This window comes from Lontra canadensis, unplaced genomic scaffold, assembly GCF_010015895.1.
Source record: "Lontra canadensis isolate GAN:19392208 unplaced genomic scaffold, GSC_riverotter_1.0 scaffold309, whole genome shotgun sequence".
NCBI lineage: Eukaryota > Metazoa > Chordata > Mammalia > Carnivora > Mustelidae > Lontra > Lontra canadensis.
In genome coordinates, this window is record NW_022631303.1 from 158,175 (window position 1) to 183,774 (window position 25,600).

General features: G+C 39.7%; 1 protein-coding gene across 1 annotated transcript in view; it reads right to left on the reverse strand.

The window, feature by feature from the left end:
* Positions 1 to 24,979, reverse strand: part of LOC116862723 (probable cation-transporting ATPase 13A5) — a gene marked incomplete at its 5' end in the record, with an annotated part of 82,814 nt that extends 57,835 nt beyond the window's left edge. The window contains 7 exons of the mRNA XM_032850092.1: positions 4,869 to 4,997; positions 5,931 to 6,003; positions 14,609 to 14,743; positions 18,852 to 18,921; positions 24,380 to 24,460; positions 24,565 to 24,635; positions 24,833 to 24,979. Coding sequence (XP_032705983.1) covers positions 4,869 to 4,997; positions 5,931 to 6,003; positions 14,609 to 14,743; positions 18,852 to 18,921; positions 24,380 to 24,460; positions 24,565 to 24,635; positions 24,833 to 24,979 — 706 coding nt within the window. The remainder of the gene's footprint in view (positions 1 to 4,868; positions 4,998 to 5,930; positions 6,004 to 14,608; positions 14,744 to 18,851; positions 18,922 to 24,379; positions 24,461 to 24,564; positions 24,636 to 24,832) is intronic.
* Positions 24,980 to 25,600: the final 621 nt, after the last annotated feature.

Below are 25,600 nucleotides of genomic sequence, written 5' to 3' on the forward strand. Positions count from 1 at the left end.
TTCAAAGCCACCACAAACTGGGCATCACTGGCTCTTTTTCCTACACATTCCAGCTAAACCAGGCCACTGCCATTCTTTGCTGGTACTATTCCTCTACTTTTCCTGATAGCAGCAGGAAGACGGGTTATTTAAAATACAAAGAAAATACAAAGAAAATTAACTCGGAGTTTAAAAGGATAGGTTTCAGAAACAAAATAAAAATGCTAATAACACTTCCTGGCTCTCAGATTTAAAAAGCACTAGAATGAATTTAAAATTCCGTCAGTCTTTTGCTAAATGTTCAATTAGCAAAATAACATGTCATATTTCTAATTTGGAAATAGTATTATATTGATTATAGTTACACAAATTCAGGTTCTCTCTCTCCTAGGTAATAACTGAGGGCAAGGACTTGGACATTATAACTTTTTACACTGCTCATTTTCCTTGCTGGTATGTAATAGGTTCAAAAGACATATTTTTGCTGAATGCCTGGGTGAACTGAATAAAAACAATTACCCAGGTTTTTCTATGATTGGTTTTTCAAAACTAGTTTTCTACATGATGCATTTTTTACATCCTAAGGTACAAGAACCTATACAATTTTTATTAGTGATCTTGAATATTCTCAGGAAATTCCTTTAGCCAAGCATTGTTCCTAACTCATTCTCTTTAAAACAGTTATGCTATTTATTCTTTGTTTGGCTTTACCAGTTATATTCTAAGTGGTTTTGGAAAAGGGATAGAACTTTTTGACAAATCTCCAAATCACTGTATCCCCATTGTTTTTGAATTCAGCCTTTGTAGAAGCAGATACTTAGAGACAATTTCTAATGTTTTTCTGCTTTTGAATCACAGAATATTAATCTACAATACAGTCTTAGGCTAATATTAGTGGATAGCTTCTGCACACACTACCCACAGTACTGGTGGCAGGCAGGCAGGCAGTCAATCAACCAGAGATGGAAGTCATTTGGAGATAATGTTCCAAAGATAACATTCAAATCAGATGTGATTTTAACACAGAAATGACTTTCAAGGCTCTTTTACGCTATTCACATATTAATGAGGAGTCTCGAGCTTGGCCTTTCTCAGAATCCCAAGAAAGAGTGATTTGCCTATAAATGTTTGGAGGTCTAAAGAGTCTGGAGAGTGTTTTAGAAGGACAAACACTCATCATCAACTTCCGCTGACTTCTGGGACCTGGAAGCACTGGCTGCTGTGAAGTGGAATTCTGCCTCTTATCCTCAATGAGCCAGTGCCTCCGCATGAAATGCCACGTTCTTGTCCATTCTATTTTGGAGCCATTCGACTGGAAGCTGTTTGAGGCTAGTGGTCATCTCTCATTTGTCTTGCCACTCAGGAACAACACAGTGCCTAGCACAGAGTAGGCATTTCCGAACCTTTACTGAATAAATGGATGGACGAATGAATAAATGAAAGAAAGGGAGAAGTGAAAGATAGAAGGAAAGGAAAAGGGAAGAGAGAAAAGAGCTGACCTAGCAACTCATTACAAGCTTGTCTGACAGGATGCAAATGTGAAATCACCACTTCAGGAAATTCCTGTGTGTTCGACTCGGATCTCTGCACACTACCCACACACACATTTCAAATATGTCACTATGAGTAGAGAGAGAAGGAGGGGATTATGGCAGTGTGAATACTACCAATCTGTCCCATAATTACTAAGAGAATGAGGGACCTTTAGTTTTAGGCCTACGTTCTCAAGTCAAAAGATCTGGATTTGAGTGCTTTACTTTCTTCTTGGCATTTATGTTCAAAAACGTGTCATTGGAAATTTATGTCATTTACCAATTCTCATGGTTTTTTTTTTTCTCCCCACTAGACTGTCACCCTCATGAGGGCAGAATCTTATCTGCCTTGTTCACTGCTATATCCCCAGCACCTAATAAAGTGCTCCATAAATAGGAGCTAATACACATTTATGGAATGAATGAATGGATAAATAAATAAACAAATGAATCCAAAAAGCAACTCTACCACTTTTAAAATGTGTGACTTTAGGCAAATGACTTATCCTCTCTGGGCCTTAGATTCTCCCATCTAGAGAGTTATAGATTGAATGAAATAATATATATAAAACCTTAGCATAATGCTTAATATATACAAGAATGAAGAGAAATGAGCTATTTTGCTAAGAGAAATTTCAGAACATTAATAGAATTTCCCCCACAGTATTTATTCCCTTTTGCCTCTTGACTGCTTCATGAGGAGCTGTAACTTGAAGGGGTTCACCTCCTTCAGAAGTAGAAAGGACTGAGGAGTTGGTAACTGGCTTTTGGGTCTCAGAAGTCATTCATAAGTTTGACCATGAACTTTAGAGACCACCTGAGAATAAAAATAAAACTTTTCTGTTCACTATGCCTTCCCTCTACTACTTTTCTAGCTAAATAAAAATCTCTGGATTGGAAATTAGAAGGATCCAAAGGAAACTTAGATATTATGTGTCCCTGAGAAAAGTGTAAGGAAACACTCTAGAAGTTTCTGAAAACTGAGTGAAAGGTACCACTTGGCTTCCTTTTGCAGGGACACAGGCCTGGGACATTTCCCAAGTCCAGAGTGGGGAGTGGGGGCAACAGACAGAAGAGTTACCCTAGACCAGACCTACCTCCCCAGTGCCTTGCATCAGGGGACCCGCCAACTGATGGGAACGACTGACTTATACCACTACTTACTCTCAAGGACGGCAAATTTGGAACAAAAATTAAAACTAAGTTTAGTTATAAAATTAAATTTCTTGCATAATTGAGCTTATGGCAATAGGATGAGGCTAAGGAGATGAGGAGGAGGAAGATCCTATAATGGGCATGTGCTGTGAGTAGGACTATCTATTTGAGAGAAAAGAAATGATAAGGCACAAGAAATGAGAGCTTTACCCCTCTTAGAATCCTCCTCCTCCTCCTCCCATGGTCCCTCCTGTTCGGAAGCAAAAGCCACCTCTGACCCTGGCACTTGCTAGCTGACCAGTCTGGTCTCTCTCCACCTGGGTTTCCTCATCTGGAAGTTGGGTATTATAACAGCTCTTCATTTATTTTATGCTATGATGAAGTGAGATATAAAAGTTAGTTATAAAATGTAAATTGCTCTAGAGATGCTAGGAATATTTGCTATTTTTCTTCTAAATAAAGACATAAAGACTTCCATATATGCAAAGGACTGACTTGCACATAGAAAAACAAAAACCAAAAAATCTGAGTCAAATTTGTGGACAAATGCTCTAGGAAGATATACACATTTTCAGGAATCTAAGCATAATCTGATTGTTCAATCAGGATCCTTTTTACAAATAGTGTACATGAGCGGGCAGATCTATGTTGGCTGCATAATAACGTATTTAAAGCATGGTGGTATTTAGATCTTTCTGAAGAAAACAATGAGAAAGAAATATATGTACTTCTGTTTTATGTTTAAGTCCCTAAAATTGACATTTATTAGTACTTAGGTTACATAGATATTAATGCTGGTGACCTTATTTTTCCAGAAACAGACCCAAGAAATGCCACTTACTTCTTAAGGTCATTTTAGGTCAATTCTGGAAAACTGTGGAAAAGCAGCATTGTTTACCCTCTCTACTTCTCCGGAACTCTCTGAGTTTTCCTGGAATCAAGGCAAGAACCATGTACCCAAGTCAGTACACCCAGGGGCATAAACCTGATCAGTCCTCCCCTTCCTCCTCACAGCCATGCTCCTTTGCCAGTGAGAAAAGCCATTCTTCCCTGGCAGGCTGCTGGAAATGTGAGAGAGTTGCTACCTGGGAGTGAGGAGGACAGTTTTTCTTGGGCTTGAGGTTTGTGCATCGGGTACTATGGCAACATTCTGGATGAAGGATATGATCAGTATGCAAATCCTCATCGCTATCATTATAAGGCAGTTAGATTTCAACACACTAAAGGGGTATTTTGTAATTATACCGAGCATATTTATGTTTACTCCATTTTCCTGCCTCAATTTTAAATTAAGCAGACCCATTTTTAATGTGAAATCTGCTTATGTTGAACAATTTAGGAATTGGTAATTTACTTTACATTTAGGTGATATTAAAAACGCTGTGCATGCGTGTGTGTATTTTTCCTGTCTTCAGCAACTCGGAAACAGAAAAATACAACAATTTGTAAGCAGCAAAAAACAAATATTTTCTATTTTGTGTTATTGTATGTTTCTTCTTATTATGATGTCCTGTGTATTGGGGGGTCTTTTGACTGAAGAATATTTTATACCTAGTGCCTTGCTAATTACACAAATTCAAGTGAACTTTACGAAATACAATCAAGAATAAGAATGACAGTTCAAACCATTACAAGAAAACTGGCTTTCTGCCCAGTAAGATCAACTGGAAACACAGTTCTAAAGAACAGAACTGTTACATGGCCTTTCCTTGAAGGTTCAATTCAATCTCCTTCCCAGGGAATCCTGGGGCTCAGTTTTCCATCTACAGGGAGCAGGGTTGGATAAAATCTCTGCACCCTGCCAATTGTGAGAACTGTTGGTCTCCTGTTGTGTTGTGTTTGGATAGGCGTGTCAACCATGTTCATGTTTATGAAGATACCGTGCACCAAGCAGTCTTATGCATTCACCCGGTTCACCTGGTTCACCCCACCCATCGGGAAATGAATCATATGCATTAGACTTTTCTTCTATTTAAAAAATTTTGTATTTATTGTCACTTGATTCTTAAGCTATTAAATGTTTCCTCTTTGCATATATGGAGTCTCCATCTGCATGAATAGCCTAGTTGTGTCTCCCTCACCTGTCTCCCCACATCTTAATATCAGGCTGGTATAAAGCAGGGAAGGATGTGTTGATGCACTTTGCTAACTCTTGGCCTAGGTGTTGGACAGGAAAGGAGAAGCTCCATGACAACAGCCTACCTGTGAGCATGCCTTCATTCACCACACAGCTTCCGTCAATCAGAATAGCATCACAAGGCAGTGAGAATTTTCCTGGAAGAATAAGAGTATCTCCAGGAACCAAGAGACGGGATTCCAGCTCCTGCAAACCTACACAACAGCAAAAGTTTCATGACTGGCTGATCTATTCCTGTTTTTACTGAAAAATGCAAGTGGCTGAGAACTCTAAACCGACCTGTTGACCAAGGGCCACCCTACACATTCACTTGCTCCAGCTCCTTTCTGCTCATTTGTAGAATCACAGAAGCCAGGATTAGGGATTTGATTCCAGGCCCATAGCTAAAGATTACCAGAGCAACAAGATTCTATCTTGATCTTAGTACTTGGGACAGTTCTCTGTCCATAGGAGATACTCCAGGGTATCGGTCATCTAAGAGGTGCCCCTTTAATGCTGCTTACTTGCTGGGGCTGGGCTCCTAACCCACTTGGCACACTTTGGATTGGGGCCTAGTGTAAATCATTCAGACAGCTTCTGCTGCCCTAGGGTGAAGCTCCTCACTCCTTGCAAAGAACCATGGCCTCCCCACCCCAGGCTAAATCCAGAGAAAATGCCAAATGCCCAGCCATCAGCAATTTACAAGAATTATTCAGGGCTGGATTCTGGATAACGGATTGAAATGTTATGATTCAGGGTCTGTTTGGGATGGTTATTAAGGGAATTCAAAAAGCCTTAAGAAGGCTGACTGAGCAACATTCAAATGAGTGAAGTATGGGAGGCAGAGGGAACTGGAAGCAGCCCAGACACTGGGTGGAAATGATTCAATCAAGGCAAGGCATGCAAAGTACCCAGGTTACAAAATTCAGTGAGGGGCTCACCTTCCGGGTCCTGCAAATGCAGAGGAAATTTAGCATGATCTTTCCTCCTTAAGTTTTGCATCTTAGAAGCCTTATTTGCCTCACTTTAGCCCCAGACCTGGGTTTAATCAGAGAAGACTTTTCTCCTCAACTAATAATCAGTAACAGATGAGACTGATTCCACCCTGAAATATTAGGATGCTGAAGCTGGCAGAACATAACACTTACCTGTGCCCTTTACGGTGACCGTAACCTGGACTTTGTTGTGATCCTCCACAAGGTTGTGCAGCTTGACTGATTGCTGCCAATTCAAAGTTCACATTTAAACGTCGGATAGTCCATAACTTGAAAACCACATGATCTCAGTACAGTAAAAACAGAGCCTGCCATCACAGCCAAAGCGACTGTGGGCAAAGGGTCAAGCTCTGCTTTTGATGCTTCTGCTTCCCTACCCCGACCCCTACCCTGGCCAAGCCCCAACCAGTAGCAAAAAATATGCTAATACATGTAATACTATTTCAATTCCAGGAAACATAATGTACAACCACCCTGCCCAAGGACCAACGTTAAGTCCTGAGGCTGCACTTCTTGAAGGCACACGATGAAGCAGGGGAAAGACAACAAGACCATGAACAGGTTACTTTCCCTCTTGGGACCTCTTTCCCGTCTATAAAACAATGAAGCTGAATTTGATTTTTACATTGCAAGAGCCTGGGAATATTTGGGCTGTTTTGATTTTATGTGGAACAGCCATCCCTTCCTTTATGAACAGGTGGATTTTCATCTTGGAGATGTCTGCAGATTAGACCAGTGCTGCTCGTTTTGGAAGCCTGGTACTTCCAGTAAGGCATTATTATTCAACCTAACTCCCTTTTCCTCATCTGAAAATGGAGACAATAGCAGTATCTGTTTCAGATGGCTTTTAAAATTTAGTTAGTGCTTATCTTAGTTCTCCCTTTGGATAGTACTCATTACCATGGTAAGAGCTCAGTAAGTATTAATGATTAATAAAAGTTGTTGCTGGATAAACAGTTGTCGAAGTGCGTCAGCTGGGAAGATCTGCTTGGGGTGGAATTCATTGAGATATGACCCTGGGCAAAGTGAAAGAATTGGAAGCTGCCTGGAGAAGTGGAGGCAGTCTCCTGGGAAAACTCAGGAGAGGGGAAGGCAGAGGTGAGAGAGTATGTTCTCCACACATTTCCCCATATAGACTGTAGGGGGCGCCATCAGCTGGGGCGTTCCTGGAAGGCGCAGCCCGGCTCACCTGGATACTCGGAAGAGATCTGAATACTGTCAACAGTACTGAAACACAGCCCAGCTTAATGCAAGTATAAAACTTTCCTTGCAGATGTTAGGGTCAGTTATTTTTATCTGTCCTATTGATTATTTTTAGCTGATGGTAGCCAATGTCACCAGACTAAGACAAGCATTATACACAATTATGTAACTTTCCTCTTGAGAAATATAATAAATTCCGTGTTTTTATTTATACAGAACAATTTATTCTTTAGTTCAGTTTTTTATAAAAAGCTACATTTCGAACATTTGGACCAACCGAGTGGAAGAAGTGATATTACTGTTTGTTAGGTACATATTCAGTGCCTTAAATTGATTCCTGTGGCTTGCCAAGTGGGGCATCCATTTTAATGATGGATAATGGTGAGAAAGTCAGCTTCGGTTCTGTGACAAGAAAACTGGATTCAGTCAGGATTCCTGATTTGTGGGTCAGGTTTACACACTAACCAGCCATGTACCCCTATGTAAGAAATTTCACATGATAAGTTAGTTGTTCCTTCTCCCTGAACAAGTGACGTTGAATTGAATCATTTTCAGTTACCTTCCAAAACTGAGCATGGTCTGATACTGATTTATTTTGCATATCAGAGATTTATTCAAAGCCCCCAAGGCTTCATAGAGGAAATACCCAGCGTTTCTAATGGCTCACATTTATTATTTTTAAACAGTTTAGAACATTAAGCAACTACTCTGTGCCAGGCACAGTGGGTGAGCAGCTGGAACGTATTGCTTGATTTTTTTTTCTACTCCTCAACCTAATCCCACAATGAAAATGTTATCATCTCCAATGTACATATAACAAAATAAAATCCAAACAAAAGCAAAACCAAGACAAAATAGGGGCTTGCAAATGTTAAAGTAACTTGCCTACAATCATTCACTTACTAAGTATTAAGATTGACAATAAAACCCTAGTTCATCTGGCTCTAAAGCCTTTTCTGTTGATGAATACATTCTCCTAAAGTGCTTGAAAATAGCTTTTTTTTCCTGTAAGAAGATAAATAACCTTCCTTATAAATTTCTTTAAGTTGCTTTCTTGCTTAGCAAACTCTTTTAGTCAATGCCATGATAACTTCAACCTAGCTTAAGAGGATGATAATCAACACATTTGGAAGTGGTGAAGTATGAGTTCATAATGATTGACTGTAGCTCTCAAAACTCATTACGGCATCAAGCCGGATTTATTCATCAGGCTTAGCGTTCTGTGAGACCTGCCATGCTTCCACGCCTTTGTTCAAGCTCATACTCCGAATGCTCACCCAGGTTTTCCACTAGCAAACTCTTCCGAATCCTTCACATAAAGCCCTTCTCAAATGTCACCTCCACCCTGTAGGTCACTAACATCCCCAGAAAGGATTAATCGTTCCGCTGTCTGTGTTCCCACCAGTATTAGTGAACTGATCACATTCCATTGCAGCTGTTTTCTCGTCAGGTCTCCCCTGGGAAGCAGGCAGTTCCAAGAAGACCCAAGTACTCATGCAGGTACCCTGGGAGTCTGTCTATCCCGTGGTAGGCCCTCAGCAAACACTTATTTAATAGAACTGAATTATTTTCCTCCTCCCAGCAACACTGGAGAAGGATAATGTAAGCATCCTCTTCCAGCTAATGTACCAGGAAACTCTACAAACGCGGGTTTCTATGACAACCAACCAGTTAGGAGAACGGGAGGGCTGTGATGCTTGCCCTGATTTGGAAGCTGTGATGCCTGCTTTTCCTCAGGCCCCCTCTGGTTTCTCCCATCCCTGTTTAGTGGGACCAGGATCAGTTTCCAAGACTAATTTGCATATTGTTATTACTGGGCATCTGTTGCTGTGTGTTCTTGCGTCTGCTGTGGCTGGATTTCCTCCAGAGATGAGTAATGAGGGCATTAACTCAGGTATCTTTTGAGTCCAGTTCCGTCATGACTGAAGGCAAGGCACGGTGGGTCAGATACTCTCCGGGCTATTTCTAGCAGCGGCCTGTGGAGCCAGCGACGGAGTGTGCGAATCAGCTCAGTGTTAATACAGCTGAATGCCAACCCAACTTGCACTCACACCTGCACCAAACTTGCTAGGGGCTGCCACGGGGTTTTTCTCGGCTTAGGCAAGGTTACTCTCTCTTTGCGGCGTGATTTGGGGCTAGCGTAGATAGAGAATGATAGCTTATTCCACTCCCGCCGACACCACTTCCCCTCTTGCAATTTTCAAGGCTGGTATTTGTTTAGCAGGATTTAGAGAGGGCCGAAGCCTTTCCCCGGTCTTTTTGTAATAAAATGATCAAACAATGGTTTACTGCTCCAAGGAAACTCCTAGGTCACTTTGAAATTTTGCTCGGTGGGACGGTGTGAAATACTTGACTTGGAATCAGGAAACCTGGGGCCACGGTCTGCATAGCCACCATCACACCGCAAGCCTGAGCAAGTCACTTCCCCTCCCTGACTGTTCCTGCTCTTCCCGCTCCGGTGGTGGGAGAATACAACCGTCACCCGTGTATCTTTTTAGAGTTTGCCCTGCCCCACACAAGCACCTGTTGCGGATGTGGGAACCCACTTTAAATGGCGAAGAGCTAAAGAAATATTGATTGTTGGGGATTTGTGACTTCAGCTGCAAAGATAGTTTCAGGAAATTGGCTTATTTGCTGTGGTGTTACCAGTCGCTTTACAGGGTGGGTCAGATAAGCTTTTGTTAACAAATGGGAGATGCTAACGGGATTAGTGTCTCTTTGTTAAAGAACTCTTGGGCAGTACTGGGTTCACGTGAAGTTCCCAGGCCAGTTGCTACTTTTAGCAAAGACATTTTGGAACTATTAAAATGTAGAACCTGAATGTTCAAGATTCATTAAGGATTTTAAAATAAATATTAAGAAAGCTACAAATGGAAAAACAGAGCATACCTACTTTTGGAAAAGGAGAACTTGATAAGCAAAACAGGAAACCCGGAAACCCAGAAAAGGAAAAGAGAAACATATTTGACTACACACATTTTTAAATACCTGGGAAAAGTCAAGGTCAAAAGAAGAAAGATGGATTAATAAAATGAAATTTTTCCACATGTACGATGGACATGAAGAGACAGTAAGTAGAAAAGAAAAGTGCATATATCTATTAGAGAAAAATGTGTCTAATCTCACCAATAATCAGCAAAATGTAAATTAAAACAACGATGGGACATAATTTAAAAAATGTTAGCTTGAAAAATTATAAACATTAGTATATAACACCAAATGCTGGTGAGGATCTGGGGAAATGGATACTCTCATATGTTGCTGTTATTTTATTTGAAGAAAATAATATCTCAGTATCTATTAACATCCAAAATTGTATCTTTTGATTCAACAACGTGGCTTTTGGTTGCTTTGTTAAAAAAAAAAAAAAAAAAGCTGTGAACACTAAAATGTAAGGATACATCTATAGTGTAGTTGTGTGTAATTCAGCATACTTATGGAAAAATTGGAGAGGAAGCCCCTATTTTCCATAAAGAAAAGGATTGTTGAATAACTTATGATATACCATGGAATGTCACACCATGATTTTTGAAACATGGTTTAGAATTATTTATTTACCTGGTGGATGCCACTGCATGTATTGTAAAGTGAAAAATACAAGTTCCAGATTAATACTCAAAGTACATTCCTGTTTTAATAAAACAAATTAATAAGTATATAAATAAATCTCCATATAAACTAGTATTTCTGTGCATCCTATAGAGTAGAAAGAGTGAAAAATACGTCCACTGATGATGCCATTGTAAATAACTAAATAGATGTATTTGGATCCTAGTGCTTAAAATTGTCCTTTGGTGGATTCCTCTGGAACAATAGCTCTTAAACTTTTAGCATGCATAGCAATTACCTGTAATGAAACTGTGAAAAAGCACAGATTCCTGTTTTACCCTGAATATTTTGATTTAATAGGTCAAGAGCTTAGGAGACTTGAGTAATTCTCTCACTGAAACATTGCCCTCTAGAGTAAAGAATCAAACCTATTTTTTCTGTAACCCTTCCCCCAGGAATCTCCATATTTCTTTTCTGTTTCCCTCAAGACAGTTATACCTAAGTTCTAAGTGAAGAAATGGACATTGTAAAGAAATTTTTTTTAAAGATTTTATTTATTTATTTGACAGACAGAGACCACAAGTAGGCAGAGAGGCAGGCAGAGAGAGAGAGAGAGAGAAAGAGGAAGCAGGCTCCCTGCGGAGCAGAGAGCCTGATTCGGGGCTAGATCCCAGGACCCTGGGATCATGACCTGAGCCAAAGGCAGAGACTAACCCACTGAGCCACCCATGCGCCCCTGTAAAGAAATTTTAAAAGAGAGACTGAAGTTTGTCATAAACGTGTAGATGGGAAATGTGTAGAACAAAAACAGTGTTTAAGTGGGGGAAATATGTGGAAACACTCTGGGGGGCGTAACATAGCATGCAGTAACACCCCATTTAATTGGGACCCATTGATTACAGGTAACAGAAATTTGTTAAGTTGGCTTAGGCAGGTGAGAATTTGTGAAGATGCAGGGATGTCTATAAACCTAAGGTGTGAAGTGAAGCCAGGGGTCTCAAGGGATCCCAACAGAAACAGGAAACGCTATGAGGAGCAGGTCATTCATTCTTTTTCTCTTCTCCCTCAGCCTCTCCCCTGGACTCCATATTGCTCTCCTTGTGTTTCACTGTGTATTTGGCTCATTATTTTGCTCTTTCTTTGCATAGTGTTTTCTCTGTCCCCACACAGGGATCAAAGGTAGCCACTCTGGTCCTAGCTAGCAGCATTTCTCAGATCACATTTCTAACAGAGTATAACAAACAGCTTCAAGCCCTTAGGCTTGGATCCCAGGCAAAAAGTTATGTTGGCATCATTCCTGTCAACAAACTGGCTTCTCCAGAGTCTGGTGACCTCTGTTCCAACTATGTGTGCCGGTGCAAAGATAGAGCCAGTGGAACAAACTAGCTGCAGGCTGCTAGAGCTCGGGGTGCTCTCAATGGTCAGAGAAGAGGAGGGAGGCAGAGCACTTGCTCCAAAATATGTGTACTTAATTTCATGCCTGTCAAAGGGTAGGAGGCTGGAGAGAGTAACCCAAGTTCATGGGTCCAGCCCCTGTTGAAGTCTGCTATACTTTATGTCCTTGGGTTCTATGAGCTACTGGTACATATTTATAATATATATCCATTGGATGATTAGGGTAGTTTAAGTAGGTTTCTATTATTTGTACACATCCTGACCTGATTTGTTTATCTGATTGGTAGGCTAACACCTAATAGTTGCACCTAAGGGTCTAATAGGAAGTGACTCCAGTCTAACACATGTGCCCAGATTTCTAGTGGTCAGAAAATTTCTTAGTAGTGTTCTGAAATTTTCAAGGGCTCTTTTTCATTCCTTATTTGTGGCCCGGGCAAAATAATAGAACCCTCATGGTGAGACCTAAAAAAATAGAGCATAGCCTCCACCATTTACAGCTGAGGAAAGTGAATCCAAGGAAAACAGAGTCCAGAGAGTCATACAATGAGTGAGCCAGTGGTCGTTAGCAGCCTGTCCCCATATTCCCATGACACTTCCCTATTCACATTATAGGGCTCCTCCCTTCCATCTCTGTGCCCACTCCCATCTGTCCATTGCCAACTTTCCCCACTCCAGACATAATAATAAAAACAATGACAGAATACTGATGATAACAAGAACTAACATTTGGTGAGAGTCTACTATATATGAATATAAATATTCAAATTCATGGTTCCATTTAATTCTCTCAGCTGTAACATCAACACACACATACACACACACACACACACACACACACACACACCTCTTATAGATGAGGAAGCTGATTATAATAGCGTCAAGTAACACAAATAGGAGAGGTGAGGGGGAGATTTTTAACTTGAGTAGATAAGATCTCCACACCACAAAAGTCTTCAGACAGTTCTGTATTTTTCCTGAGAACATTTAGATTGTTTGTGATGATGTATTTGAGTGAATGTATGTAGCTGTCTCTCCTGCGGAATGAAGGACGTGAGGGTAGGATCGTATTCACTGATGTTTGACTTAAGCCAGAAAGTGTATGAATGGCTTGCAGGTATCAAATTAGATATTCTAATAAAGCAAAGATTTCTCCAAATCTGGGAACTATAAATTCTATTTGTGGGCTTCACATTACATACATTTATCATACGACCAAGGTAAAAGCTTAGGACGCTATGATTTCCTATTGTGGCTGGCAGAATGTGTCAGATCTTTTATTATCCTTTTATTATCTATTTTCATGCTTTTGCCCAAATGCTTAGACTTCACCGAAAGGACTGTCACTCTTCCCCCTGACTTGGCAGCCAGGAAGAAAGTATTCACCACCACCAAAGGCGGTTTATGGGTCACTGTTAATATTTTCGTGATTTAAATTAGTTTGTGAAAAAAACACACATGGGCACTCATTTTTAAAAAAGAAAAGAAAAAACAGAAACAAATAAACAAAACAGGGCCCTGTCATCCTCTCTCTCTAGTTCATAGAATTTCCATTCATTTAACTTTTCATGTTTAGGTTCTGTTTTCTAACTTTTTACATACTTATTGCTTCTCTTCCATTTCTCATCCAACATTTCATAACTCAAAATTTGTAGGATCTAAACCAGATAAAGAACCAATATTAGACCTAATATTTGTTGAGCGACTGAAATAGAATTGGAATAAAAGGTCCCTTTCAGTGACTCTTGTGTCAATACCCTGTGTCTGCCTTACTGACACGTGCTCAGAGCTTACTCTGCGGGTATCTAGAACTCATCTCTCTTCTCACACGTGTGTTCGACTTCCATCCCCAGCTGCAGTACTAGCTTTCTGCCGATGAAATATTGCCTATGCAGTAGAATTTTGTTGTATAAGGAGCCAGAAGCCCCGACTCTCTCATGAACCCCCTTTCTGACCTGGAACAAGCACTCTAGATCTTAATTCCTTCCCTCTCAATGAAGGATGAAGTTGGAGACGAGATGGTTTCAGCAGGTCAGTAGGATTGACAGACTGACAAATTGTGCTGTACCACCATCTGCCCCCCAACCCCATGTATACAAAGCTAATTCCATGCTCAAGTTTTCAAAAAATATACAATAAATACAGCAAGACATCTTTTTGGAGTGGCCTCATGATTCAGCCTGATGACTCTTAAGCAAAGTTGCAGAACATTTTCTAGAAAGATGTTGTGGGAAGCTGAGACTTGCAGGGACTATAGGATTATAAGTAATATTCCAGAAAATTTTATTTCAGAATGCATTGTCATATTATTTATAAGACTGATTTTAAAAAAAAAAAAGGAAGGCTTTAAATGGCTATAAGATGAACAATAATGGAAAGTTACTATGTTGGCATCATTAATCCATCACAGCATTCTTTCCCACCATATTCAGACACAACCTCAGAGTCCTTCCAAACATAGTATGCCATTCAGCCTTCAGTCAATAATCAGACTTTACAAGAACATTTTCATCTACCTGCCAGTAGTGAAGCACTTTTCCTGAGATCCCTCATTGAGTAAGACCTTGCTTTTTGCTTTATGACATAAGTTTAACAAAGCAACTCCTTGCTCTCAGTAGAAATCCTGTAGGTTTTGCTGTGTGGGCACCAGAAGCTAAATAGAATCCCAGTGTGATTTCAGCTCTTACCTGTCGCAAATCATACACACTTAAGACAATGGAGAGAACAGATAAGATGATGATGGCCACAGAGTATTCTACGTAACCTTGAGACAGCCACAAAGTTAGGGTAAAGGCTTGGAACACGTAGAATGGATTTAAAACCTGCAGGTACAAAAACTGCATTTCAGTCACTTGCATGGATCTTAGTGGCAATCAGGACGATGTCATTTCTGTATGGAAATTTTTTTTAATATTTTTTTAAAATATTTTATTTATTTATTTGACAGACAGAGATCGCAAGTAGGCAGAGAGGCAGGCAGAGAGAGAGGAGGAAGCAGGCTCCCCGCTGAGCAGAGAGCCCAATATGGGGCTCGATCCCAGTACCCTGGGATCATGACCTGAGCCAAAGGCAGAGGCTTTAACCCACTGAGCCACCCAGGCGCCCCCTTTTTTAAATTTTTTACAACACACAATGATCTCTAATATTCAGGAATTCACTTAGAACTCAATTTTGGTAGAGAAAATGTCAAGCACGGGGAATGTGCTATGGTGGAAGCAAAGTTATTTTAAGCACTCAGAGCCTGACCACACATTGATCATTCTTATTTCTTTTGAACTTTGAAAAATATTTTAGGGCTGTCTGGGTGGCTTAGTTGGTTAAGTGTCTGGCTTCGGCTCGGGTCATGATCTCGGAGTCCTGGGATTGAGTCCTGCTTTGAGCTCCCTGCTCAGCGGGGATCCTGCTTCTCCCTCTACCTCTACCCCTTCCCCCACTCATGCTCCCTCGCTCACTCTCTCTCTCAAATAAATGAATAAAATCTTTAAAAACAAAAAAAAAAAGAAAAAATATTTTATCAATAACAAAATCTAACAAGTTATCTTTTTAAACAGCATTTACCCATAATGGAAGAGAATTATGATCTAGTCTCTCTTTTTTTTTTCTAAAGATTTTATTTATTTATTTGACGGAGAGAGAGAGAGATCACAAGCAGGCAGAGAGAGAGGAGGAAGCAGGCTCCCTGCTGAGCAGAGAGCCCTATGCGGGGCTTGATCCCAGGACCCTGAGATCATGACCTGAGCCGAAGGCAGAGGTTTAACCCACTGACCCACTCAGGGACCCCAATTTAGTCTATTTTAAAAACAAACTTCAGCTTTGACCATTTTATTGCATTCTTCATGTGATCACATACTGCAGATTGAGTCAAGGTGTGTGAGGAAGATGCAAGACTGCACTTGTATCCAGGTCATTTAAAAATAACAGACTCTTCATGTCACAGGTCTTAGCATGATGCTTTCAGAGTCAGGCAAGTCAGCACAGGCCTGCCCTTTAGGGACCATTGTACCCAAAGCTGTGGTGAAAACCATGGGTGGAATCTATCCCCAGCCCAAAGCTGGCCATCCATGCACATAGTTTTTTGGTCTCTTTATAACACCTTTAACTTTTTTTAAGCCCTCAATTGTCCCCATTTTGGCTTTGCTGACCCCACTATTAATGATAGCAGAGAGAGCAAACCTGAGGAGCTAGAGTGATATGATGTACACACATAGCATGAATTAAAGAGCCCATCTGAGCAAAACAAGGATTCTTTTCTTTTCTTTTTTTTAAAGATTTTATTTATTTATTTGACAGTCATAGATCACAAGTGGGCAAAGAAGCAGGCAGAGGGAGAGAGGTGGAAGCAGGCTCCCCACTGAGCAGAGAGCCCAATGCGGGATTCAATCTCAGGACCCTAGGATCATGACCGGAGCCGAAGGCAGAAGCTTAACCCACTGAGCCACCCAGGCCCCCCTAAGGATTATTTTCTAGATAAAGTGCTCTTTATGATGATTATGAATTGGATGCAGTATTACCTAAAACCAGTGCTACTCTTTCTACCTCTACCTTCTATAATTCTCTAACATGTTAAATAAACTTCTCTTTTAGTCCTGAAAATGAACTGATATCAGGTTAATAAGTTAATGGGCTTTATCTTAAGAGTTCTTTAAACCCTTGGATATATTTTGTACATTAACAAAGCTTTTGTTCCTTAATGTTTCTTATTATTTCCATGGCAACATGCTTTCCTTAGAAATTATAGCTCTTTTGTCATGTATAAAATGTTTTAATTGTAGATTATGCACTAATGATAATATGATTTTGAGTTTGTATAAATTCCATAGAAAATTGGTTAAATACTTCTTGTGTAAGAAACAACACCATCATAACTAATTTAGCTCCCTTGTTCAATATTCTTTTGAAATCAAATACAAAATAGTTTTATCTGCTTTTTTCCTACTAAAGGCTTAGTAAGTAGGTGGAGGAAATACTACCACTCCTTTCAAAATAGACCAAATTGATACTTGGGAGAATCTTCAGCAGTTTGAAAACAAATAAGAAGTTTATTTATTTTTTTAAAGATTGTATTTCTTTATTTACTTGAGAGAGAGAGAGAGAGAGAACACAGCATGGGAAGCAGCAGGCAGAGGCAGAGAGAGAGAGAAGCAAGCTTTCAGAGCGGGGAACCCAATGTGGGGCTCTATCCCAAGATCCTGGGATCATGACCCGAGTTGAAGGCAGATGCTTAACAACTGAGCCACCCAGGTGCCCCATGAATAAGAAGTTTAAAAAGCAGCCTGTTTTTTGATAGTGGAGGAAACTGTGTGGATGTGGAGAAATAGGGTAAATGGGAAAATCTCAGTACCTTCCAATCAATTTTTCTGTGAACCTTAGATTGCTCTAAAAAAAGTCTAATAATAAAACATTATTTTGAAAAACATGTCTTGCTAAACAAAATGTCCATCATTTTTAATTAGAAATAGATTAGAAACACGCAGCATGGAGTGGAAACCAGCACAATCAGCCACTGGGTTCCACATAAGTACTGGAGAGTGATGGCTAGGAATTCAGTGATGTGGGGAGTAAGACCAACAGTGTTCCACAATTATCAGGAGACCAAACCAGGGTTGCCCTCCTGCCCCAGAGCAGAGGCCAAGAAAAGTCACAACCAGCAACTGTTCCCTAGCAGAGGGTGGAGAAGGAAACAACAGAGTTCACAGTGCAACTGTGAACCTGGCCAAATCCCAACTGGCTCAGGGCCTATGTCTACTAGATCCTGGGAAGCAGAGCCCCCACCCTCAGGAAAGGTCCTGGCTCTGAATGGAGAACCCTGGGACCACTAAGAGGCAGGCAAACTCAGAGCCTTCTAGGAGGGTGAGTGAACACAGAGAGAAAGACAGAAATGGAGGCAGGGGAAGGCCCACTGATGGGAAGCCACCACCACCACCACCACTGCCACCGTCATCACCGCCATCACCACTTTCACTACCATCATCACCACCACCAGCACCACCAGCACCACTGCCACCACCACAGCCACTACCATCACCACCATCACCACTGCCACCACCGCCACCACCACTAATAATAGTAACTTCAAAGCACACAAAGAAAATATTCCAAAAATAAATAAATAAATGGGCTCCCTAACAAAAAAATCATTCTCAAGAAAATTAATATGATAGAGTAACATGAGAAAGACCAAACAATTCCATTTAAAATAGTCAAAAAGATCATAGAAGTAATAACATTACTCCCACCAGCATTACAACCACCATCAGAAACATAAGAAAATAATTTAAAAAAAAAAAGGAAAATATGAAACAGCAATATGTCTCTCACACTGGGATGGGATTTTTTTTTAAAGTGGATTTTACTTTAAAACAAGTGGTTATTGAAAAGGACCAGTTAGAAATCCTGGAATAGGGGCACCTGGGTGGCTCAGTTGGTTAAATGTTTGCCTCTTTGATTTTGGGTCAGGCCATTATCTCAGGATCATGAGATTGAGCCCCACAACAGGCTCCATGCTCAGTGGGGGGGGGTCTGCTTGGGATTCTCTCTCCCTGTGCCCCTCTCCCTACTTGTGTTCATGCTCTCTCTCTCTCTCTTTCTCTTTGCTTTTGCTCACTCTCTCAAATAAACAAATACATCTTTTTAAAAATCCTGGAATAAAAAATATATATTTATCAAAATATTTTTAAAAAAAGAAAAGAAAAGAAAAAAAAACCTCTATGGACAGGAAAGCATAGACTAAAAACAATAGGGAATAAAAAGAAGTTATATGAAACACAGATAGGGAACACAATAGGAAATAAAAAGAAGTTATATGAAACACAGATTTTGTTCAGATCAAAGTATCCATGTGTTACCTGAAATTCCCCGGTGTACTAAGAAGTAAAAAGTAAACAACCAAAAAAATTTTTTTTTCAAAAATAGACAAAAACAGTTAGTTACCTGTTTAGCAAGCAGCTTCCATATAGGCTGGATTTCTACCTCAATGGCATTGGGCCCGCACACTAATCTTCTGTAGGAGATTGATCACCTATTAGTAACACATCTAAAACCTCATCGGTAAGTGAGTACACGCCAAACTAAGCAAAAGTCACTGCTCTACCCTCTAGGCACTTTGTGCCTTTAATCAAAAATTAATGTGCATATCCTAAAAAATTAACGTATTTTTAAAAGGAAAGTGCATGATGGACAAAGTTGTTTTTCCTAGTTAAAAAATATCTTAAGTACAATGTAACTCAAGAATCAAAATGAAGTTAGTAAGGCATTTTGAGTTATTTTTTAAATAATTCCATTATATTCTAGGAACAGCTAAAAAGACACGTATCTGAAGATGCTCCCAGAATTCTCAGGCATTCGAAATTGCTCTCTACTGTAGAGACTTTATCCATTTTACCTTGGTCTCTTCAGCACCTAGGACAGGCCTTTAATGTATGAAAATAAATGCATGAATGAATGAGCTAATGAATTGGAAGAGGACATATGGTCTTCACAGTTAACCTTTGTAAATCCACATATATGTACATTCCAATAAGAAGCTCTTATGTTTGTGTAACATTTAACAATTTACAGAGTTCTCACACAAGATTTTCTCATTTGATTGTCAATCAAATGGTCCAAAGGTAAGGGACAATATCCCCATCGTTCCAATGGGAAAAACTATTCATTTGGGTGTTTTGGCAAAAGCATGCATATCTAGTATTAATTGTGACAATACAACTTTTAAGCACAGGTGACTGTCAGAAACTGCACTTAGCCTTTTGTATGTATTATCTTCTGTAATCCCCATATTACCCCAATGAGGTTTCATATTACCGTCCTTATTATAAAGAACACTGAGCTTCAGATAAAGTCAGTAACTCTGCCAGTCTCAGAGCTAGAAAGAAGCAGATCCAGGTTTCACAACCTGGTTTCCATGCCTCAACTTCACAGTCCATGAGCACCAATGGTGCAGTGTGTATTATGGGTTCTTTAGCTAAGCCATGACATCGCTGAGCCCAAGTTTGTCTGACTTCCAAGCCATGCCTTTCCAAGTGCAATTATTGCTTGCCTGGGTCCAAGAGGACTCAAACCAGGGTTTTCTGACCCCATATGTGAAAACCCTGAGGTGCAGAGATGCTGGAAGACAGAAAGGTCAAACAGTATGTGTTACTGGTTTGGAATGTTATGTGTCTCCAAACTTCACACTGGGAAGGGAACGTAACCAAGCCACTTGGTGCACAGGATCCTTTCCGCATTCTGTGGAAATAACTTATTGTTGGCAAAGTGTCAGAACTTCTCAGAATCCTGAACTTGGTCTTCTCCCTCCCTATCTCTCTGCTTAGAATACCCCTCCCACAATCTTCAATTTATAAAGGCCCACTTAGGCTTTGAGAGTCAAATCTGATGATCGAGCTTAAGGCTGGAGAAATCTGAGATTTAATAAACCTGGATTTGAATCCAGCTAAGGCTTAGCTGCTCCCTAGACCTGGAACTAGATTTCCCACATCTTTGTATGGCCTACTCTCTCATTTCATTCAGGTCTTTCTTCAAATAGCACTTCCTTAATGGAGTTTTCTTTAACAATTCTATTGAGAACAGCCACCCTGATACTCAACTCAGATTCTCTTTATCTCCTTATCCTATCTCATTTTTCTCTATAGTGTGTTGATAATCTGAAATTGTACCTAATTTTTTACATGTTAGTAAGCATGCAACAAGGGACTCTTATCATTCCCTATAATATAGGCTTCTCGAAGATACTGATATATCTTGAATGCCTAAAATAGGGCCTAATACATATACTACTCTCAAGTAATATTTGTTGAATGAATGAGGGGTGAGCCTCAGTTCCCTTACCTATAAAATGGGTTTGATAACACATTCCGGATAAAACTGCTATCAGTAACATATAACATAAACAAGTAAAGCATTTAGCACAAGTGCCAAGGGCATGACAAGCTCTCAATAAATGCCAGTTATCTTTCAAGTCTTCCTTAGTCCTACAGGCACAATTAACTGTGTTTTCCTCTCCTCCAACATGCCTCCTTTTCTTAGTGGTAGCAGGCACCTCTTTGAATTGTAGCATATAGTTATATATCTTTTTCTTCAAATTTCCTAGACCCTCTTTAATCGCAGGGATGGAGCCTTTTCAACTCTGTTTTCTTAACATCTAGAGGCACACTGTATGAAAGAGAATGTTCCGTAAATATTGGGATTAATTAATGAGGACCTTTGTGAGCCATGTCTAGAATGCTTTCTCCCCTAACAAGTCTGAAAATCCAGTTCACAGAACTATAGACGCACACAGTTGTGAAAAGTCAGTTTAGAAAGAAACAAGGCAAGTGCCTGATGTTCTTCATCTTTTTCTGTCTGGTGACATGGTTTCTGGTGTTACCATCAAAAGGAGAGGAGCTCATTTCCCATGAGAACTGAGACCCAACAGATTAATCAGTGCCTATAGATTATCCTTTTTAGGGCTTGTCTGAGACACGTTTGGATCACAGTCTGGCATACCTCTTGCTGCTTGGTCTTTTCCACCATCTCTTGCCAAAAGATATTGTGCATTTAGGGATCATGTACTCATCTCAGTCTGAGCACAAAGAAGTATTTTCAGGGACATTGACCAATGGCTGAGCAACCAGAAGGAATAGAAGTCTTGAAGCTGGAAATATGAGGAAAGTTCCAAGGAACAGAGGAGATTACACACCCTGACTTTAAAAATCTGACAAGCTGGAAGGGAAAAGTCATCCTAGAATTATTCCAAGTGGCTTTTTAGAACTAAATAGGCTGAATAAAATTATGTAGACTTGCCTAATATTCAGAACTATTCATTAGAAGTATAATTTCTTTGGAGGCAGAAGGTCCCTCTCCAAAAGAGATTGAAATATTTCTTAACAGGGAAGCTGTGGAAAGCATTTCTGGGTTGGCTCTAAGCTACACTTGAAGAATCACTGAGCTTTCCTGCAACTGTTCCATAATAGTAAATCTACTGCGATGTATTTATTTCTGAAAAACCAAATATAAGTGACTAGAAATACTTTCTTTTGGGATGGTCTATGTCTGTTTTCAATTTTATTGTTTGTTCATTCATTCATTTTTTCAATTTATTCACCAAATAATTATGGTGAATATGTGTGAGGCTCCAGATGGTGAATCCTAGAGTTGGGGTCCTCAAGGAGGTAGGACTGTGTCAGAATCACTAGTGACCTTTTTCAAACCACACATGTCCACTCTGATTCCATTCTGATAAGCCACCAAAGAAGTCCTTGGCAGGAGGGGAGATCTGAAGTTTCCTAAATAGTTAAGGCTAATCCAGGGGGTTCTGGCATGACCCACTTCAGTGAACTTTAGAATTTTCAGGGAGCAAGCTCGTAGAACTAAAAAATGTTCCTCCAGTTCATGAATGAATAGAAATAGGAACAGGGGACCTCCTAGAACATTTTTCTTCCCTGAGACTGTCTGAAAAGTTCTCTTCAGGACAATGTTATCTCTCCTGATGTCCCGAGTTGCCTTTTTGCTGCAGAGATGTGTGCATTTTCCATTGTTGCCTGGCGGCAAGGAAGCCTAAAGAGAATATTGTATTTAGACTTTGTGGCTTTTTGTTATCAGAGAATTTTGTGATTCTTCTTCCTTTACTACTCATGTTGCATCCTTGCTTTTCATAAAGGCAAGCTTATATCCATTCAGGAAATTAATCTAATATCACACAACCAACAAATGAATTGATCACATTTAATTTTTGAAAAAAAAGCGCTAGTCTTACACTAAAAAATTAAGGGGGAAAATAGTTTACATTCTACTTACTTGCTTTACTGTCCAATTTAAAAAGGCCATAAATAAAATCTGCCTATATATTTATAAGGACATTATCTCCTCTATTCTTCATATCTGGGAAACTATTATATATATACATATATGTGTGTGTGTGTATATATATATATATATATATATATATATATATATATACACATATATATATGACTCTTTGTCTTGCTTATTAGATTGTCAAGTTCTTTACTGCATGGGCCAGATTTAAATTGAATTATGTATGATGTTTTTTAAATGTTTATTAAAGCTTGGCACTTGATAAATAAGGACAAACATGAGGTAGCTACATTGCTGGGCAATCTTTCCTATGGAAATGGTGTCCTAGGCAAAGGCAAAGTATATCTGTGATAATCAATTAAATTTCCTAATTAGATCAACTCTTTGCATACCTGGTACTTAATGCTATTAAACCAGTATGTTTTTAATGACTTTGAAAATATTTTTTGTTTCAGAGTATTAAGCATTGCATCTGAAATCTTATATAATGATATTCTTTCTAAGGCATTTTGCAAATATTGCCAGAATCTAGATGCCTTGTTCATTTTTCAACATGTCCAGGCAGTATGAAAAGTTTAAAAACAATAGCAGATAGGTAATTCTTAGAGTTGATATGCGTATGGATCGTGGGGCTGCTAAAAGTGCATTTTCTGCTCTTACCACCACCCTTAACTCCTACTAGATCAGAATTATGGGGGTGGGCCCAAGAACCTGTATTTTAAGTACCAGATTGCTTCTTAGCTTGAGAAGTTGTGTTTCTGATGGACTGGAAGAAGGGCAGGCAGGAAATGTCATTAAAATGGGCAAGAAATGAAGGTGATTATTAAGATTCTGGGGAAGGCTTGCAATGGTTTACTTTCAGACTCATCAGGATTCACCATTTCAGATGATAGATGAGGGAACCAGGAACTCGAAATCTCCATGGGTTAATGAGCAGCATAAGCATTTCTATACTATTTTACACTATTATGTCCTAATCTATGTGCACTTATAGATCTCATTCTCACAATTATACCACTGTTCTTTGTCTCTCTTTCCCAATAGTCAATGAATGCCTCTGGAGCAATGACTAAGCCTTATTTATCCTTAGATATCCTAGTTCCTTCCAAAGTGCCTAGCATAGCAGGAGACATTCAGTTCATAGGTCAACAAATATATTACTATATTCATTCATTCTGTAAATACCTATCAAACTTCTACCATGAATCAGGCACTGTTCCAGGTACCTGGATACAATGATGAATGACAATACAATGGTGAATGACACAACTACCTGAACAAACAAAATCCTCATCTCTAGGCTGTTTCTTCACAGGAAAATGCAGTCATAGTATTGTCTTTCTTTCTCTCAGAGGATTTGAAGGATGAGGAAGCAGATATCTATGAAATGACTCAAGATTTTTTGAGGAAAGAAAAAAAAAGACAACAAAAAGGAGAATGTTTTGCAGTCCCGAGAGGGGAAAAATCAAATATTATTTGATTGGCTTTTCTTTTTAATAAGTTTGCCTAAGATGAGAACAACTTAAAGTATATCTTTGTTGCTGGTAGATAAACTGGGATTATAGGAGGCTGATAAAACATTAAGTCAACAGTTCACTGATCATAAGCCATTTGATATCTCACTTTTTGCTGGCAGAGTTTATTTCAGGGAGTGTCACAAACCCTACCTGACCTCTTGTTCTTCACTGGTCAGGCCCAATCCAAATGTGTGATGGATGTCGTGGCAGGAGTTGCTGTCTTCCAGTAGCCTAGGATGTGGTCAGGACAAGAAGCATGCTTCAGTTCATGGCATTCAACATATCAGTGCTTTTCCTTTATACCCTGGTGAATGTTGAGAAAAAGTCAAACTTACCCGACTTTCTGAAACCTCTTCTCCAAGTAGTCCCAAATGTACCTGATTTTCTGCACTTGGATACATCGCAGCTGCAATTACAAATGTGATAGGACAAAGTAAAGCCCATGGTGTTAGTGAGGTCCAAGTCCCAATGCCATGCGCACTTTCCTTGATACCTTGCAATTCCCAGCCCAGCACTGTGACATTCAGAACTTCCATCCAACAAACATTTGCATTATTCTTTTTTAAAAAAACATGCCATAACATTGCACTCAAAATTACTTACTTTTAATTCTGGCTTCAATACGGCTTTGTTAATGACAGAGTGGCGGTCAGCCACCACGGGTTCTTCTGGATTCTTGCTAATGGGGAACTTTAGTGTGGATAAGTAGAGGCATGTAACTTTCTTCCTCATATATCTTTGAAATTCATCCTAGAGAAAACAATCCAGCCCATGAAATTTTCAAATGTCATGTATTTAATAAGACAATCAACCAAATACCTACCTAGACTAATGGTTACCAAGAGCCTCAGCATTATATTGGAACTTGCTAGAAATGCAAATCCTCAACCCCACCACAAGCCTACTAAATCAGAAATTCTGGGATGAGGTCAGCAGTCTGTGTTTTAAGGAGCTCTCCAGGTCACTGATTTGCATTAAAATTTGAAAACCACTGTGCTAGAGAATACAGAGAAAGACACACTTTACTGGAGAGTTTTATATCCAGAAAACATTTTCTGGCTATCTTAAAAGTGACATATAGGTGTTTCAACTGTCTTCTTTCCCCTCAGAATATCTATTCTTAAAAAACTGAACTATTGGGGCACCTGGGTGGCTCAGTCGGTTAAGCATCTGCCTTCGGCTCAGGTCATGATCCCAGGGCCCTGGGATCGAGTCCCACAGTATGCTCCCTGCTCAGAAGGAGGCTGTTTCTCCCTCTCCCTCTGCCTTCTGTTCCCTCTGCTTGTGTGCTCTATCTCTGTCAAATAAATAAATAAAATCTTCCAAAAAAAAAAAAAAAAAAACAGCAAACTGAACTATTCTTTCTGTGTT